This window comes from Oenanthe melanoleuca, chromosome 3, assembly GCF_029582105.1.
Source record: "Oenanthe melanoleuca isolate GR-GAL-2019-014 chromosome 3, OMel1.0, whole genome shotgun sequence".
In the NCBI taxonomy this organism is placed as follows: domain Eukaryota; kingdom Metazoa; phylum Chordata; class Aves; order Passeriformes; family Muscicapidae; genus Oenanthe; species Oenanthe melanoleuca.
The window spans coordinates 8,355,049-8,373,756 of NC_079336.1; the positions used below are offsets into that span (position 1 = coordinate 8,355,049).

The following is an 18,708-nucleotide window of genomic DNA, read 5'->3' on the forward strand; positions in this document are numbered from 1 at the left end:
CATCTTTTGTAGGTTTTCTTTCAGTGTTGTAAACTCAGATCCTTTGTTAATGGTATTCCAGCAGCCACTTTACCACACTCCCTTCTTTGAAACTTTTTTATAGCTAATGCAGTGCTTCAAAAAGCTTTATTGTTTCTCTTCTTTCCCTGACTTCTGTCAGCAAAATCAGAATTTCCATCACAAAGAGAAGCACAGTAACTAGAATCTGGCCACTTCACTTGCAATTCTTTCTTCTGATTAGAGTCTGTCAACTGGAATGGGACAGCACCTACTGTGAGAGCAGACTGCATGGCCTGCAGCAATTAAGATATCGGATAGATTGCTATCCTCACACAGAACATCCACCTCCAACTTCATTTCAGAGCCATAGTGGATAAAATGAAATACCAGCCCTGGCTTATGAAGAAGCTTCTGAAACAGAAGTATAGCTTCCTCACTCCAGTGTTCCCCCTTGCCAGGAACCGTATCATGCAAAGAGCAAGAGTGTGCCAAGCGTGGGAAGTATAAGAGACTTTCTGGAACAACTTTAAGTTTATGGATATCAGAATAAGGGATGGTCCTCAGAAAGCCATGATCAATAAATAAAAGAACAACAGAGTGACTAGTTACTTCACTGATTTCTGCCCTGTACCACTCTGCTTCCTGCCCAAATTCAATCAAGCAGCTAGCACCAGGTGTCACGCGTTCTTCTGGCAGAGCTGGCAAGTCGTCAGGAAGGTCAGAGAGCAGCAAGGACAAGTTCTGCATGCAATCAAAGAAGATTTCAAACTGGACACTGAAGTTTGAAGGATCAGTAACTGCAGTTGCACACCCAGGGTATGTTCTGCCACTACGCAGCAGCATCCACATGACTGAATTTATCATGAATGACATATCAAACTCCTTACAGTTTGTATTGCTACATCCTTCTGGTCCAACAATTGCCCAACAATGACTTAAGAGCTGGTTCAAATACTCCTGAAGCGTAACTTGTCCTACTAAAATATCTACCTCCCAAATATCAAATGATTTCAAATATCTCAAAAACAAGATCCTTATTTCACAATCTAGGAGTGCATTTATTAAACAGTCTAAGTGACTTTTCTTCATGTTTTTAAAACAAATCCATCTACATAAAACAGCTTGTTTAGGAATACTTTTAATCTTATCACTGAGCATCTTTGCATTATTTAAGGACACCATCTCACACATGCCGTAATCCATGAAAAAAACCAGCATTAACTTTTCCCTGACAAATTTCTTTATCACTTTTGATCGATACCATTTTAAGTTCTTTCCAGATTGTGTAATGCATTCCAGTCCCTGTTCAATGTCATCCACTCTAAGCAAATCATTTCTTTGTGCTTCTTTGTCAAGCATTAAATTTAATTCATGTAGTATTTGCAAATTTTTAAGTAACTGTACATAAAAGTCTCCACTCTTTGAAATATTAACTACTTCTGCTGCTTCTACTTGTCCAGAATTTAAAACCTGATGAAGGAGATTTAAGGGTTTCACAGAAATATTTTTCAGCCCAGCATCCTTGGTTTTATTTTGGCCACCTAAACTGTTCTTGGACTTCCAAGGATTACCATTTTGTTTAGGCTTATTTTCCGAAGCAAATACCCATGTGCTTTTCCACCTTATGCTGCCTATTTTATGCAAAAGACTGTTAGACAAAGACTCTCCATCACAAATGACATCTATTTCCCATTTTTTTCCATGTTGCCGTAAGAACTTGCAAGCTACTGGCCTGTCACTTACCATTCTTGCAAAATAAGCAGCACTTTCTTTAGTCCAGCTTTCACCAGGTACACTTTTTACACTGCTAAGGAAACAATGAACACTAAACCTTGGCAGAGTTAAGAACTTTTCTGGAATCCTGCAGATTTTTGACGAACTTACAACTGCAGCATTGCCATAATCAATAAATTCTACCTCATAGGAGTTTTCTGATTTCAGAGTTTTAATAACTGCTCTATAGTAAAAACAATCAGCATCGTGCTCTGCAACAATGAGATCCCCTACCATGAGCTCATCTAAGCAATTTTCCCGACCTCTACTCTCCAAGCTTTCATTTAAATCATCTGCTAGTTTTATTATTGAGTTTTCATCCTCTGCAAAGTGAACATAGAAACTTGATGGACTATTCATATGAGAAATATAACCTGCTACTTCTGTATTCACCTGGATATCACGTTGAGGAAGACTGATTAATGTAGGTATATTTTTATTACTCCTTTCCTGTTGACCTGTACAATTTGGTCTTTCATTCTGAGATTCAGAAACAGCATTTACAGTTATTTTCTTTGAATGTAAAGCAGAGTAAGAGAGTGAGTGAGAAGCAGGCTGTCCAATCCAAGGCTCCTCTCCATTCTCTGGAAGAGCACCCAAAGTGCTTCTGCTGTTCTGTAAAGTTTGCTGGTTTGAGAATCCACTGCACAGCTTTGATGCACTACATGCGGTTTGCTCTTCATCTCCAAAATTCTCACTGGTATCTGTCTGGTAATACTCATCATAGACTTGGAATTTCACTTCAGTTTTCAATTTAAGTATTTCAAGATCTTTAAGACTTACTTTATTAATTTCTTTGTCATCTTCCATATGACATATCCCTCCTTCATTACTTCTAAATTGTTCCATACGGCTTTCCTGTGCTAACTCTTCCAATACCTTCTCTTTAATTTTCTGACTTACTTTGAGCTGTCCATCATACAACTCCACAACAATCTTTCCATCTGATTCTCTGGATAAAATTACAGCCTTCAGTAGTTTACCATGGAATGTTTTCACAAACCATGTAGTAACTCTTGATGGAAATTCTGCCCCCCTAAGATCTGACAGATAGAATTTAATAGCTTGCATGGGTGTGAATAGTAAGTCAGTGGCAGAATCTGGAATAGGCATCAACTGGTCTCTCTCCACTATACTCCTACTTCCAAAATCCACATAGTCAACCCTCAGAAAGGATGTTGATTCCACAGGAAAAGCCAAAGCTCTGTAAAAGAGACCATCTTCCACATGTCTGGCTATACACAGTCGTGTATTGCTATGATAATTTGCATTACCTGATGTTTTACTTACGTCACTAACTTTCTTCATCAATGCCTCAAGAGTTTCAGTGTTCCGAATAAGCTGACAATAGAATTTTGAAGGACTATTTATGTGAGTTATATAAACCTCCTCCTCACTTCCGGTTTTTATATTAAAAGATGAATAGCAAAAACTGTACAGAGAACCAAAAGATGAAAGGTTTCTCATTCCAACACATTCAGACTGGGTGAGACCACACTCTCTGAGGAATTCCTCCACACTAGTAAGTGGAGTCTGTAAGTCAACTACATTGTATAAACAGCTGGGGCTCAGAAGAACAAGAGCATAAATGGTGCAGGTCAGTGGTCCACTAGAAGAAGAAATGAAGTCTTCAAATTGTCTCTGCACTTCTTCAGTCCAATTAAGTGAGTCAGTCTGCAAGACTACATATTTAAGTCCACATCGAAATGCTTGACTCTCTAGAGTTAGAAAATCTGGAAGAATACCCTGAACATCTTTAAGTGAAACTCTCTCCCGATAACCATAATCTACAAAAATCACATCAACTTCATTTGTGGATACCTGCTGCACAACAGCTGCTCTGTACCACTTTCCATCTCTGGGACACTTAACAATACAGGCAACCTGTCCAGTTTTGTAGGGACTGGTATGATCTTTATAGTAAGTCTGAATTTGTCCCATTAAGTTATTTAGCTCTGGCAGTCTGCTTTGCAGCTGACATGAAAAATCTGCTGGGGAAAAAATGCAAGAACACACCACTTCACAAACAGCTCCGGGTTTAAACACAAGCTCTTTATAAACTAATTTTTCCTCACATACTGATTTATGCATTTTAGAGACAGCATCTTCTCCTAAATGGGATGGCACAACAGATTCTCTAGGCACTGGCAACACATTTAATGATTTTTCCTTCTGAAGTATGTCTCCATTTCCAGATACCTTATTTTTGCAAGTATTACTGGTTTTCTCAGCATTCGTTTTTTCTTTTTTACATTTGAGGTGATTCCCATTGTGCCACTTTTTTGCTGCCCTTCGAAGAGGATCTGGTGCTTTTAGCCGGTATTCAGCATAACCAGCTTGGACCATACACGTGGCAACGTTTCCTTGCAGGAAACCAGTATGACACTGCACATTAACAATGTACTTGCTGTTTTGCTTTCCAACGACATGAAGCAGCAGTGGTTTGTTCAGCACCACGTTTTTAAAGAAATCAGTTTCTTTTTTAACCCACACACCATCAACAGGAAATGTGCAAGCAAGTGAACAACACATAGCTAAAGCTGGTAAACCAGAAAACTCGGGAAGCAACGTTTTCACATAGTGACAAGGTATAGTATCTGTATTTCCAAAATCCAAGAAGTAAACCATAATGCTAACACGAAACACTTTTGTGACAATACCCCGGTAGTAACACCCATCCTTGCTATACCGGGCACAGCACAGCAACCCAGGTTCTGGCTTTTTAAGGACCATCTCATCATTTTTACACTGACTGTACGTGCAGGCAATGTTTTTCATCAAGGCCCGAAACTCATTCTGGTATCTACACGTTTGAATCCAAAAGTCAGATGGATTTACGACATATACTACGAAAGCTCCATAAAAAGAGTTCATTTGCATCTCTTCTCTCTTGCAGTAGCTGGAGAAAGAAATATCCCGTTCAGGTAAGCAGGTTTTTTTATCTTTGTTTACAGAGTAATTCTTAGATGAATTGTTTTTTTCAGGACTTAGTTTGTGGTTTTGTGCAATACTTCTGGTTTTTGTTTCTGAAAGTGAGGCACATGGTGCAGCTGTCTCATTTTGGTTTTCTGGATGCTCAGCACTAGTTTCAAGATTTTGTTTCTGCAGAGTTACATAATACAAGCGATCAGTGTCATTGTATAAATCAACATGGACACACACAGAGGTTTGTCCTATTAAGGCTTGCGTAAGTTCCTTGAGCTGAAGTTTTATTATTGTTTCATCCTGACTACCAAAACAAGACAGCGTACATGGAAATGAAATCATTGGCAATGTCATGAACTCAGCCTTCAGTTTCCGAATGCAACTAGGTGGCACAGCTTCAATAATGCCCAAATCCATTAACCAGACCTCCACATGATCAGAGAGAAGTTGTTTTATCACTCCTCTATGCCACTCCCCATTTTGCCTCTTGGCAGCACAGAGCAGCCCTAAGCTATCACAAGATGTGGTATTTTCTCCAAAAAGAGCTTCATAGTACAAATGCATAGTTCCTGTCAAACATTCCAGCTCTTTCTGCCATTTCTGCATCTGACAATAAAATTTATTTGGGCTTACCGCACCAGTTATTTTTACATTTTCTTTACTGCCAACAGGTAGACATGGAAAGAGTTGATCTGGAACATTACAAAAATCTGTTTGTTTCTCAGAGTTATTTAAGGTAAGTAACTCCCTGAATGGATACTTCTGTTTCAGCAGTTGCGGCATTCTCTTACAAAGCATTCCTTGGGGCAATGCTCTTAAAGTTTCTACAACAAGACAAAATGAATCTCCGTCAATAAATTTACCTAACTGCAGTTCAAGAACATCAGTAATTATCTTAGGCACTTCTAGAATAAACAGCTGATATGGTGTAACAGCCTTCACATGACCCGTGATCTGTAATCCCACCAGAGATGAAAAATAGTTAACGGCTTTTGGACCCCATCTTTCTCCAAGAGGAAGTATGCTTGCAAAAACACCCAAAACCACCTTTGGAGGCAGCTGAAACAATTTATCACAAGCAGCAGCAAGATGTGTTTTCTCAACAGCCAACACATGTCCAGTGTCTATAAGAAAAGCCTCATAGATATTCCCATTTTTTCTCAGAACTCTTCCTCTGTGCCATTCTCCTTCTGTGTCTTCCACCAAGCAAGAGCCACCAACACAGACATCATCTTTTACTTTGAACACACGCTGTATCTCATTTTGTAGTATGAAATAGTCAAGCTCACATCCTATGTTGCATTGAGCCTGGAACACTATAACCAGGCACTCAGGATGACATTCTACATGAGTTATCTTCAATTTCTTATCTACCGAGTCTGGTGAAGGAGCCAGAGATTCCATCCTGTCTGCAAAGAAAAGGAGTACAATCATCTTGATAATTTTCTGTATTTTTTCTTTGCAAATAATTCATTACATGGCATTTGTTTTCAAAATGGTTTAACAGCATATTAAAATTCTGGCTAAAACATATACTAAACACTTAAGAATGTCATGTTTTAGGCAACTGGGATACATTCCACACAATTCTCTTAGCAAAGACATGCTCAGGTAACACAAAAAAAAGTATCTCTGGATTCAACCAGGTAGCTACAGACTGGTTTTACCACCTGAGATTAATTTTTAACCAAAATGTTGCTCCCACAGTAACACCAAGATATTCCAGTCTGTTTCCCTTTCTTTTTAATATGATGAACTCATTCCCTACTCACCCTGCTTTTTCTGTCTAAATACTCACCCTGCTTTTTCTGTCTAAATCACTTCTCCAAATCACTGACAATTTACAGCTCCACACTCTACTGTTTGTTTACTATGGTACCAATTGTACCAAAAGCGTATTATTAATTTAAGGCTCTCATAATTCCAACAACATACTGAGATTATCATGTACGTGCAACATTTCTGCACTGCTCATCAAGTAACAACCATGTCAGGTATGTTTTGTATGGTCTCAACACTCCAATTCTGTCAGTTTAAATATCTTCAAATATTCAGGTACTTTTCTGATGTATAATTCAGTCTTGAAGCTCAACTTCCAGTGCAATTCATATGTCAATGATTCAGTGAATCTGTGACTTCACATTTTTAAAAAGGCTGTGCATGACCATAATTTAATCAAGCAATTCCAGAACTGCTGTTCTAACAAAGTAATTTGAGGTAGACAACATCAAATGCAGAGACAATGGATAAATACTCAAGGATAGTCTGGACAAAGATAACCTTGATCTATGAATTTTTATGTAAAGCTGGAATTTAAACTTTCTGTTACAACTACAAAGTTTTAGGGCAAGATCCCCCTTAGCCTGCAAAAAATCTTCAGAGAAATTGTCACGATAGTTTTCATCACAAGCATATCTGAAGTAACTAGTGAATATTCAACCTGTCTTCAGAAAAAATATTTATCCCTATCATTCTAGTTCACAAAAATAAAACTGAAAATAAATTAAAAATTAAAAAAAAAAAAAAAAAAAAAGAACAAAAAAAAATTAACCTCTAATAAATAAATTAGCACCCCTACTGTAAAGCAGTAGGGCAGAAGGATGAATGATACCTAATTCTAAAACCAACAAATAAAAAAAACAAGACCTAGAAAACCAAAACCACTGGACACCAAAAAAAAGAGAAAAATCCTCCCAGTAAAAGCAGTATCAAACCCAGATCTGACAAATTCCTTCTCCAACAAGGCCCCTTTTTTCCACCTTCCCCTGTAACAGAAAGTGAAAATCTGGGTTCCTTTAATCAAACAGGCTTAAGGAATTGGTTCTGTCTGCCTGGAAGAAACATTTGATCACTACAGAGACTTAAACTTTAGAAGAGGCCTGACTGAAACTCTGCTCCCTTTTTTTCCCCTCTTCACTGAAACTATGCCCTATCTGCACTAAGATGTAACAAAATAAAACAATTTGAGTATTAACACTTGTCTGCTATCACAGCCTGAGTAACAGCATCACACTGACACAGCCACATTTCTACAGTTTACAAAAATGGCCTTTTGCTGTTTACTCACCTTTACACCTTCATTCATAACACGTCTTCTAAAGGAAACACGGCCCAGTAATTAACAACTCGGTATCTCTTTATGAGGAAAGATGGTAGAAAAATCATTAGAAAAAGACATGCAAACTGAATTCCTGTGCTATTTCTCTTACTGAGGGCAGCCCTGAGGATAAAATCATTGGTGTGTTTGTTGACAAGAAGCTCAGCAGGTGCCAGCACTGCCCATTCACAGTCCAGGAAACCAAACACAACCTGGGCTGCATCAGAAGCAGCGTGGGCAGCCAGTCCAGGGAGGGGATTCTGCCCCTCTGCCCTGCCCAGACCCCACCTGCAGGGCTGCATTCACCTCTGGGGTCCTAGCACAGAACATGGACCTGCTGGAGCAAGCCCAGAAGTGGCCCCAAAAATGCTGGAAGGGCCACAGCATCTCTCCTATGAAGCCAGGCTAAGGCAGATGGGCTGTTCAGCCTGAAAAAGGGACAGTTCCATAGAGACCTTACAGCACCTTACAATACCTGCAGGGGACCTTTTGGGGACATTTTACAAGGGCACGAAACAACAGGAAAAGGGGGAATGTCTTTAAACTGAAAGGGAGTAAGTTTAGATTAGATAATACAAATAAGTATTTTATTGTGAAGGTGGTGAAGCACTGGAACAGGATGTCCAGAGCAGCTGTGCACATCCCATAACTGCAGGTGTTCAAGGCCAGGTTGGATGGGACTCTGAGCAACCTGGCGTAGTAGAAAGTGTCTGTGCACATGGCAGGGGGGTTCAAACTGGATGAACTTTGAAGTTCCTTCCAACACAAACCATTCTGTGATTCTCTAAATCCTCCTCCTGCCTGATAAACACATCCTGGAAAAGTTCCTCATACTTAGCTAAACTACAACCTTAAGATTACAAAAATACCAAAATTACAAAACTGAATCTGTCCTCCTAAAAGTACGGTCTGGCTATTCTTTCTTCACTTAATCTCAAAAATCCAAAGCAGGCAAAGGAACATCACACAGGCACCTCCCACCTACTTCTAAACAAAAATGGTCACACGTTTGTATTTGCTTCCAACTCTTCAGCCACCAAAATGCATACTTCTATCATGCACCGCTAACCTGCATGCCGTAACAAAAGGACTTTTAAATGCAAGCAAATGCAGGATACAAGACAGAGGCTGAACAGCCCGTGACCCAGAGCAGCGCTCTGACCGGCGGCGCCTGACACCGCACTCACCTGAGAGGAGCCGGGCATGGGCAGGCGGGCACGGGCAGCGGCTGCGGCCGCCAAGGGGGGTCGTGGAGCGGAGTCGACGAGAGCCCAGCGCCCTTGAGCAGCCGCCGCACCGCCGCGGGCAGCAGCGGCCAGCGAGACCGAGCGGGACCCGCAGCACCGAACGGGACCCGCGGCACCGAGCGCCCAAAATGGCGCCGCGAAGCGCGGCAGGAGCGTGCTGCCCTGGAACGCGCGTGCGCAGCGGCACCGCACGGGACCTGGCGCCTCGGGGGCGCGGCTGAGGAGAGCCCGCGGTGAGGGCTGGGCCGCCGGTTCGAGTCCCGCTCCCGCCTTCCCGCGGGCCGGCGGCCTGGTTCGCTTTCCTTCGGGAGCTGTGCTTTATTTGTTTGTCGGCGTTTCTTTGCTGTTTTTCCTTTGCTCTTCCACGTTGCAAGTGCCGTATATTTAAGGTGAGCTTTGAGAAAAGTGCCCGTGGGTCACAGAAGTTCCTGGAGCTACCCCAAGAGGATTCGAGAGCTCTTCTTCTTTCGTGCAAAAAGAAATTGTCTGGGCTGAGAAAAGTACATCTTAACAGAGTGCAAAGCTGTGCCATCCCCCCCCCCCCCCCCTTTTTTTTTTTTTGCATGTACATCAGATTTTATTTTTCTTTTTTTTTTAGGTCTTGGGGGCACTGTTGCTTCTTTATTTTGTTTGGGCTCATTTAGAGTATAAGCTGAGGTGGTCACAAGAAAACTTGATATGAAGCATACTCCTGTAAATATCAACATGATGCTATGTCCATAACAAATTGCACTCTAGAAAGAGTTCAGCTGTGTATAATAATTTCTAGGATTTATCTTGAATTTTTCCCCTTTGTTTTCCCAGAATGTCAGCATTGCTGCACCATGGTTAAGTTAAGAGAGAGAAAAGCTGGGTTTGCAATACTTGAAGATGTAGTAAACCCCAAAGACAGCTACTATATTAAAGTCTAAAAAGTATAATTTAGGGTTAAAGTGGTATGGTAGCTACTTGGATTAACCCTGATACTTACAGGAGTTCTTAATTTGATTTTGCAGGTAAACCATCATGTTTACCAGGGTCAAGTATTTGTAAGGGCTACTCAGAACAAAGGTTATAGAGGTCTATTGATGGAACTTCAATGTCATGTTTTTGGATAAAATGTCTAGTTTATAGTTGTGCTTGGTGTCAAATGATCAGATTTTACATGCACAGCCTAGTTAGTCAGAGTTGGGCTTCTTTAGTACCATATTTAGAGAGGGAAGATAAAACCAGACCTTTGATTCTTGCAAGATTGGAACCTTAGACTTGCACCTAGAGCCCAAGGCTCTGTGTTGTGTTAGCATTCTCTGCACTGTGAAGGGAAAGCCTTGCCTGAGACTGGGCAATTGGGAAGCCTCAGGTACCACATAAGGAACAGTCTAGAACTTCTGAGTAGAAAATACTACAGCAGGCTGTGGGTATGGTTGTATTTTTCCTGGCAATTGAGGCTGAAGTCAGTCCTAAAGGCAGAGACACCTACATTTTTCCTACTTAAATTGCAGTGGTGATGGCAGCTGTAATACAGCGACCTTCTGGTTAGAGCACTCAGAAATGAAATCTTGCAGCTTGAGCTGGTTTTAAAAATGTGCACCTGCAGTGTGCCTTAACCAGGGCAGCTGCTGATGGTGCAGAGTGTGTCCTGCTTGCCTGAGGTTGTGCTGGGATGTGGGATGGGGATAGGGGGGAAGGAAGGACAGATGTTACAACGAGAGAGTCTGTCAGGGACAGTGGGATGCTGGAGCTTTCTTGCATTTTTCTGAAAGGAAAGAAGAACTTCTTTGCTAGTTATGAGTTTGTTCCAAAATTTATTTGAAATTTACATACTTACAGCCAGAGAAAGAATATGTCTTTTCTGACTGGAGCTGGGGTGGGGGTGGTGTTTGATACATTTTGCTCAGGAGTTGTATGATTTTTATTTTTTGTTCCCTCCCAGGCTTGGTACCCACATTGGAAAGTGTCAATTATGCACAAAACACTGCCAGATCTCAGAAGTGAGGTCCTTCAATAACTTTTGAGCCATGAAGAGTCACTATAGGTCTGTTGGAAGCAATCAGGAAGCCTGTAATAGCCCAAAGCAGAAATCAGTGTTGTGATATCCCAGAACATCAAATACTTCAGCAAATTTGTAAAACCTACTTGGTGTTTATATTTGCATTGCAGATGTTTTAAAATGCTGCTGAAACTACACAATCCATATTGATTAGTGCTAGATCTCAGCACTGTATACTATGAAAGTAACACAGCTAACTCTGAGTTTTCATATTTTTAACTTTCTAAAAATGTTATGTTATTGTTATTCTCAATATTTTCTTTCCTTGTCATTATTATGAGGAGCTCATTAAATATTTTTGCTGTTTTATCTGGTTTGGAAGATTAACAAACTCTGATAAGTCATTCTTTTATTTCATTGATAAAAATAAAATACAATGGAAAAATACTTGTGTCGTGTGTGACTTTACTCTCTTAACAAATCTTGACTAAGGCAAAACACTAAAAGTGAATGTCAGGTTGTTCTTTGACTATATCAAACTACTGAACAAGATGTGTTCCAAAATATATCTGTGTCCACTGAGAAATGCTTTCTTATCAGGAAAATTCTGATGTGACTCTATATGTTTTAAAATAGCTAATGAAAACCTAAAATTAAAAAAGTCTTCTGTGCTGACAGGAGGATGAAGTGTAGTATAAAGAATGTAAAAGTTTTCTTCAGAGTATCATAAATGAAGCTCTGCTGCCAGCTGCCTGCCAGGCAGTAGAACAGAGAGCTGTGTGAGTGAGCACCTTGTTGGACTCAGATAGTATCTGATGACCATTCTAGCTAACTTCCAACATCTAGGAAAACTGGTTTTGGGGGCAGGAAACATAAGTCAAAGTTACTATTTATTGTAAAAATTGAGGGGCATACTGAAAAATAGTACCCAATATTGGATAATGTGGACATTCATCACCCAGTCTAAACACCAAAAGTAGTCTGCAGACTTCTTAAATTGTGCCTGGGAGGTGGTAAATATGTGTTTGCTTTGATCTGAGCAGTAGAAAAATGTCAGATAAAGGTTGCAATCTGTAGGATACCATGTAAAAGGAGGAGAGGGATTATCAGCATCTTCTGTTGGAGTTTTGTTTTAAAAGTGAATCTTACTGAATTCCATGTGGGGAAAAAAAAAAAACCAAAACAAAATCAGGTAACCACCTGTCTCTAAGAATGGCAGGAGGCACAGACTACAAGAGGATGAGAATATCTCCCCAGTGTAGAAATAGGAAAGGGTTTAGGTCTTAATCTTCTCTTTAATGATTCCTTCTGGAGTGACTAAATAGCTGAACATTCATGAAACTGGTTCCATGTGCTGACTGGAATGAGTCCCATTTGCAGCACCTGACTTTCACAAAGAATTATGAGCATAGCTGTTTTAATTCCATATGGGGAGGGAATAATTAAGTAACACCAACATCCTACTTTTAAATCCCAACAACTATTCTGGGATCTCTCCTTAGTTTTGCTTGGATTGTTTCTGAATATTAATATCAAATTTGTTTCTAAAATAGATAACTTACACTTCCTTGTTTTTAGGAAGGACAATCTGTCCTAACAAAGTGCTTTGAATCTGCCTCTTATGGGACTGGGTTAGCTCATGGCATGCTAAAGTGTATGAGAAGAGAAAACACTCCATGCCTCAATTCTATCCCTCTCAGCTTGTTTCTTGTGCAAACCTACAAATACATCAGTGATTTCTGATTGCCAGAAACATTTTTTATTGTATATAGTAATTTGCTTTTCTAAAAGGCACTGCAGCATTTCTTGTCATAGCATTTATGTTTGTCTTTTAAATAAATAAATAATTCTGAAAGAGAAGATGTGGGTAATACAAAATTCTTCGTGAGTGGTGACAGCAGAAATTAATGACATTTCAGTGTTCTGAAAATGAAAAGTGAAGGCACCTCTGCCCAAGATAAATCTCACAATAAATGGGTCGTTTTAGCCAGATCCTCCCATGTTAATTGTTTAAACAATGTCATTTATAGTTAAAAATTAGGGCTATAAAAATAATAATATTGTTCTATTATGTTTTCCTGGAAAAATAAGTGTCTTATCTGAAACATTCATATAACAAGATTTATATAACACTTTTTTTTTCCCTCTGAAGCCAGTCTGAAAGTTTTGCTGTTTCTTTGTAGTAATAAAAAAACACTTGAGAAGACAAGGGGACTCAAAACAGTAATCCCAAAACAAACGTTTGTGCCCATTTTCCTACTTTGTCTTTGAAAGTGTCCTTGATGTGTTCTTATTTTGTGCTTCTGTTAAGCTGAGCAATTGCCACGAGGTGGCAGGAACAGCCACAAGTTCAGTGGGATGCTTGGAAATGCACTTGTGCTCCTTGGGTAGAAGGAAGGAGCACAGGAATGATCAATTCAGGGTGACCCACAGTGGAATATGAGGGTGCACATGCTGGAGAGTTTCACCAGAAGGGTGACATTTTTTATCACATGGTCTGAAGCCACTTGCAGTGTTTTCAGGTAGCCTAAAATAACTCTTGAAATATTTTCAATCTGTTTATTTATACACAGTAAAAATTTCTCTTCAGATAGTTTCCTAAATCACAAGTCAATTTTAACACCTCCACATCTTTTAAACTGTGTTAATATTGTTGCTTATATGAAATTAGTCAGTAATTCAGCAGTTTACACATCAGAAGGCAGAGGGTAGAAACAACTTTTGCAAAATACTTTCAGTAGCAGATGATTAAATCATAGAATGGTTTGGGTTGGAAGGGAACTTGAAGATCATCACATTTCACCCTCTTGTTATGGGCAGGGACACCTTTGAGTACTTACTGTAGCTTATTAAAATAGACATTGCACATTTCAGTGACAATAAGTGTCAGAGCAGAGAGGTGTGCCCTTTACATCAGAAGATGTGTCCATTTTACAGATGAAAGAACAAATTCAGAGTTGTTTAACAGTGGGACAAAGTAAAAGGTAGAATTTATGTTAGTAGGGGCCTTCCAAAATAGATGGGTTTTGCCATGTAGATGATACCACCCCAGTACTGCTGTGCAGATGCAGACCCACATTAGTGCTGAGGTTGAGTTTCTCTGCTGTGCAGTTTGTATGGGTGGGGCTGTGGGGTAAGTTCACATCACTCTGTCTTCTAAAACATCATTTAGGCCCATAGTGCAGAGTTGTGCTTTACAGTTTTACCCTGGTACCTGTGTCTGCTGTGCAGGATGAGAGACTCCTCTGCATCATTCCAAAGAATCTGTGTGCTGCAGTGCTGACCAAAGCAGGATTCGTGGGAATGGTAGGGAAATTCATCTCCTGTTCTAAACTAAAACTAAAGTAAAAGCACCTCAGAGGGAAGCTTAGACTTAGGCACTCCATTGGTAAATTCCCCTTTCTTCAGCATGGCAGTGCAGGAGTAGGGCTAATAGAGCAATGGAATGATCATACAAGAAAAGTAGCAACCATCTTCAGAATAGAACTATAGTAATTTTAATTGTTTAAGCCCATATAGTTCCATTTCATATTGCAAATACTATATTTGTGAAGATCTGTAGATTAAAAAGTTTGGTTGTTTAGTAGGAGCAGAGATGAAAACAAAACCTTGCTAAATCATCTAGTTGTCTCTGAAGAGACAAACTGAACAATCTTACAGGTTTTTCAAATTATTCCTTTCTATAGTTCATATCAGTTAATTAACTTCTGGCCCCAACCCTGCAGGCTTTATGTGGAGTAAAAGCCACAGCATCTTGCAGATTTTAATGAACACTCTGGGTGTCTGTGCAGGTACACATTTTGGATTATGCACGTGAGTGGTCTTAATACTCTCTTAAAATCTTGCTAAATCTATCTATGAATTTTAGACATTCAAGTAAAAATCAAACCACCTTCTCAAAAAAAGAATAATTTTTTGCTCAGAATACTATCCATGCATCTGTGCACTGGACACATAATGTTTAAGGAATGTAGTCTTACCTTGAATCTTTATGCACAGTTTTCATTTAAATGAAAAAGCATAAGTCAGAAAAGAAAAAGGCTCTGGTATCTTAAGTTTTTCCATCTCACAGTGCAGGTCTATAATCTGTTAAAGGCCTTTCTGTTTAGTTATGTTGAATGTCTCCATTTCCTACTGGAGCAGAGGTCAGAATCTTTTAGAACCACGGTTTAAGTTAGTCTAGTATCAGCTTTTTCTCCAAAGCCTTACAATGTTAGACTGCAACGTTAATCATTATATCCAGCTTGTTAAATATTTTACATCTTGTCTCTGTTTACAAACAGAATGAATTCTCTAAAACTTTTCTGATATTTTTCATTGGCCATTTGTATGAAAGCTGGAATCGTAGTGCAAACAGTATGATCATGGAATGGTTTGTGTTGGAAGGGACCTTAAAGATCACAGAATCAGAGGATAGGTTGGGTTGGAAGGGACCTTTAGAGGTCAGCTAGTCCAACCCCCCTGCAATGAACAAGGACATCTGCAGCTAGATCAGGTTGCTCAGAGCCCTGTCCATTATGACCGTGGTTGTTTGCAGGGCTAGGGCATCCACAGCTTATCTGGGCAACCTGTTCCAGTGTCTCACCACCCTCACAGTAATGAGTTTCTTCCTTATATCTAATCTAAACCTTCTGTCTTTCAGTTCAAAGCTGTTAACCCTTGTTCTGTCACAACAAGCCCTGCTGAAAAGTTTGTCCTCCTCATTTTCCTGTTGAAGTATACAATAAGGAAGGCCACAACAAGGTTTCCCCGGTGCTTTCTCTTCTTCAAACAGAATAACCTCAACTCTTCCAGCCTGTCTCCATATCAGACATGTTCCACCCCTGTGATCATCTTTGTGGCCTACAACAGTTCCATGTCCTTCTCATGTTGGTTCTCCTAAAATCCTGAGTTTGCTGAGCACCCTCTTCACTGCCCCAAGAGGCTTGAATTTCACCATTTCACTGCAGCCCAGCTGCCCTTGAGCTTCCATTTTTCACCAGTCTCTCCTTGGTGAGAATGAAGTCCAGAACAGCACCTACCTGTTGACTCCTCTGTCCCATGGAGAATGAAGTTGTCATCAATAAATTTCAGGAACCCCCTGCATTGCTTAAGAGCTGCTGGCTGTGGTGGATGAAGTCCTCTGCAGGACCAAGGTTTGTGAATGTGAAGCTGCTCCTGTCTGTGGAGTCCCTTATCCACTCACTCTTCCTGGTCTGGTGGGCTGTAGCAGAGCCCCACTATAATATCACCTGTCCCTGCCTTCCCTTTAATCCTGACCCCTGAGTTCTTGGATAGCTCCTCATCTGAGGCTCCTGGCTGAGCTCTGTGCACTCCAGCTGGTCATTGACATCCAGGGTGACAGTCCCTCCTCATCCCCTGCCTGTCCTTCCTGAAGAGCCTGTATCCTTCCATTCCAGCTCTCCAGTCCCAGGACCCATCCCACCACATCTCCATGATGCCAGTGAGGCATAGCCCTGCAGTTGTGTGTGCATCTCTAACTCCTCCTGTTTATTTACTCCTCCTGTCCTATGTGCATTTTCACAGAGGCCTTTGAAATGAGACCCATGAATGAATGATTTATGAAGCAGATTTACTGGCTGGAGTGGCAGGAATTCCTTTGTGCTGCTCTTCTGCTGACCTGTGGTCCCTCTCCAGACTCTTGTGGGCACTGGCATTGACTGATGGCAGTGGAATGGATTGAGGTTCCCCTTTCCCAGCAAATCTCAGCAATGTTCATGACAACATACACTTGCTTTTCATGCTTCCAGCACAACCTGCTCTTCATGTTAGCATTTGAGATGTTCATATGTGTGTTTGTGGACTTTAGCACTAGTTCTCTTTTTAATGAATGTTCAAATCCTAACTTTCAGATAGGCAGAGGAAGCGTGCTCTGTACTGAGATAACTGCATACATATTTTCATCCATTTAGAGATTTGTTTAGAAGTAGGTTTTACGTTAAAATACCTTAAAACTGTTTGAGTTTGTGTTTTTTTCTGGTAAATTTTAGTTACTTACAGCACATAAAGTAAAAAAATGTTTCTCCACTACAGTCTTTCAGACAATGTACTGGATAAGTATGACATACTACAGCAATTTTAATTACTGCAGGGTGCTGATCCATCCTTGGAATGGAAGTACAGGATTTTGTCATCACATGTATTAAAGGGAAAAAGACTGGCTGAAAATCACACCAGCCCTGGGACAAAATTTTGCTCTTATTGAAGTCCGTGGCAAAACTCCCACTGAATTCACTGGGGCAAAGATTTCACTCCATATATTTAAACAAGAAAAGTATTACATGTGTTACTAATACTGCGTGGATAGTAAAAAGCAGACAAATTTTCAGTGTCTGTGTGTCTCTTCATTGTTTGTGCTGCAGATAGATTTTGGTTCTCAAGTCCCCAGAGCAAAAATGTTTTCACTTTGGGTGTCTGCTTGCACAGGCAGACTTACACTAGGGCATCCATGTGCCTGTCAGCATTTCATTGAAATTTTCAGCTGTGGATTTGTTTGTAGGATCAACACTCCAAAGATGATAGTGCCAGAGTTTAAAGACAGAATGTATTCAGTAGCATGATTTTTCTTTGGAAACTCAGTCCCAGTTGACCCAGGGCTTGGCCACATCCAGCAGGTTATGTAAGTGGCACCTCCCGATCCAGGTTTGTGCTAAGCTCTTTTCCCGGCATTCAGCCTACTCTTTAAGTTTTCCCTTCTCTGTCGTCTAAAGTGGTATTTCTGGGCAGGTGGAGATTTCTCCTTCAAAAACTTTACTTTTCCTTGCAGTCTAAGCCATGTAAAACACATTCAGACCTTGTGCACAGTAAGTTTCTGGTACCAGCTCGACTGCCTCGGTGCAAAACCGAGTCCCCTTGTGCTCTACACAGACATGCTGTGAGGGTTTCCTAAAAAAGGCTGAACAAACGTGGTTCCAAATATTACCCCATGGATTTCCATATTAATTCTTATAATAATACTGGTTTTTTTCTGTATAGATTTCTTTATGCAGTAACAGGGAATGTTCTAAACTAACAAGTTATAAGGAATTACTGGGTGTTGTTAACAAAGTTTTTCATTTGTAGGTTAAGAACAGATTCCAAGCACTGAGGCAGCCACTCATCTTCCAAATGAGTGCAATTCCAAGGTGCAATTATCCTCAGCTCATGTACAACCCCTGTGGCACAAAATTAAACTACTCACTAATTCCCACATGCCTCAGAACATATCAGTTTGAAATCCTTCATGTGCTGGGACTGGCATTTAAGATAGTCAGCGTGGTCTTAAGTAGTTAGTAAGTGATGATGATCTGCAAGGATTGCTACTGCTGTATCCATGGCATATGGAGCCATAAATCTGAGTTTAATAAAAGAAACCCTCTTCTACAAATGACACTTATACTCTATTGAGGTTTTTTCAGTCTTCCTGTATGAAGAAAGTACAGTACTGATAATGAATGCTTCTGAAAATAAGGCATGGCATGGAAAGGAACCTCCTGATCTATCAATTGTCCATCAAATATCTATCATTGTTTTCACCAGCTGTCTTACACCTGACTCAGTTCTTACTTGACAGGCTTCATATGAAAATTATTTAGTTTGAAGGGGTTTTTTTCCTTCTGGTGTTTTTCTTGAAATGTTCAGATACAAATGTTTTTTTGGTGTAAAATAAAATATCTTTACTCTACTTGATATTTGCATGTATGGAACAGCAAAATTCA

General features: G+C 40.1%; 1 protein-coding gene across 1 annotated transcript; it reads right to left on the reverse strand.

Annotated features, from left to right (window-relative positions):
• Positions 1-237: 237 nt before the first annotated feature.
• TDRD15 (tudor domain containing 15) lies at positions 238-9,195 on the reverse strand. Its single transcript, XM_056488308.1, has 3 exons — positions 8,983-9,195; positions 7,766-7,833; positions 238-6,107 (listed from the first exon to the last, which is right to left on the reverse strand). The coding sequence occupies exon 3, from the start codon at positions 6,100-6,102 to the stop codon at positions 238-240; it is 5,865 nt and encodes a 1,954-aa protein (XP_056344283.1). The 5' UTR covers positions 6,103-6,107; positions 7,766-7,833; positions 8,983-9,195.
• Between the last annotated feature and the right edge of the window lie 9,513 nt (positions 9,196-18,708).

Coding starts and splice junctions, on each gene's coding strand:
- TDRD15 (XM_056488308.1), bottom strand. CDS start 6,102: ATGGAATCTCTGGCTCCTTCACCAGACTCGGTAGATAAGAAATTGAAG.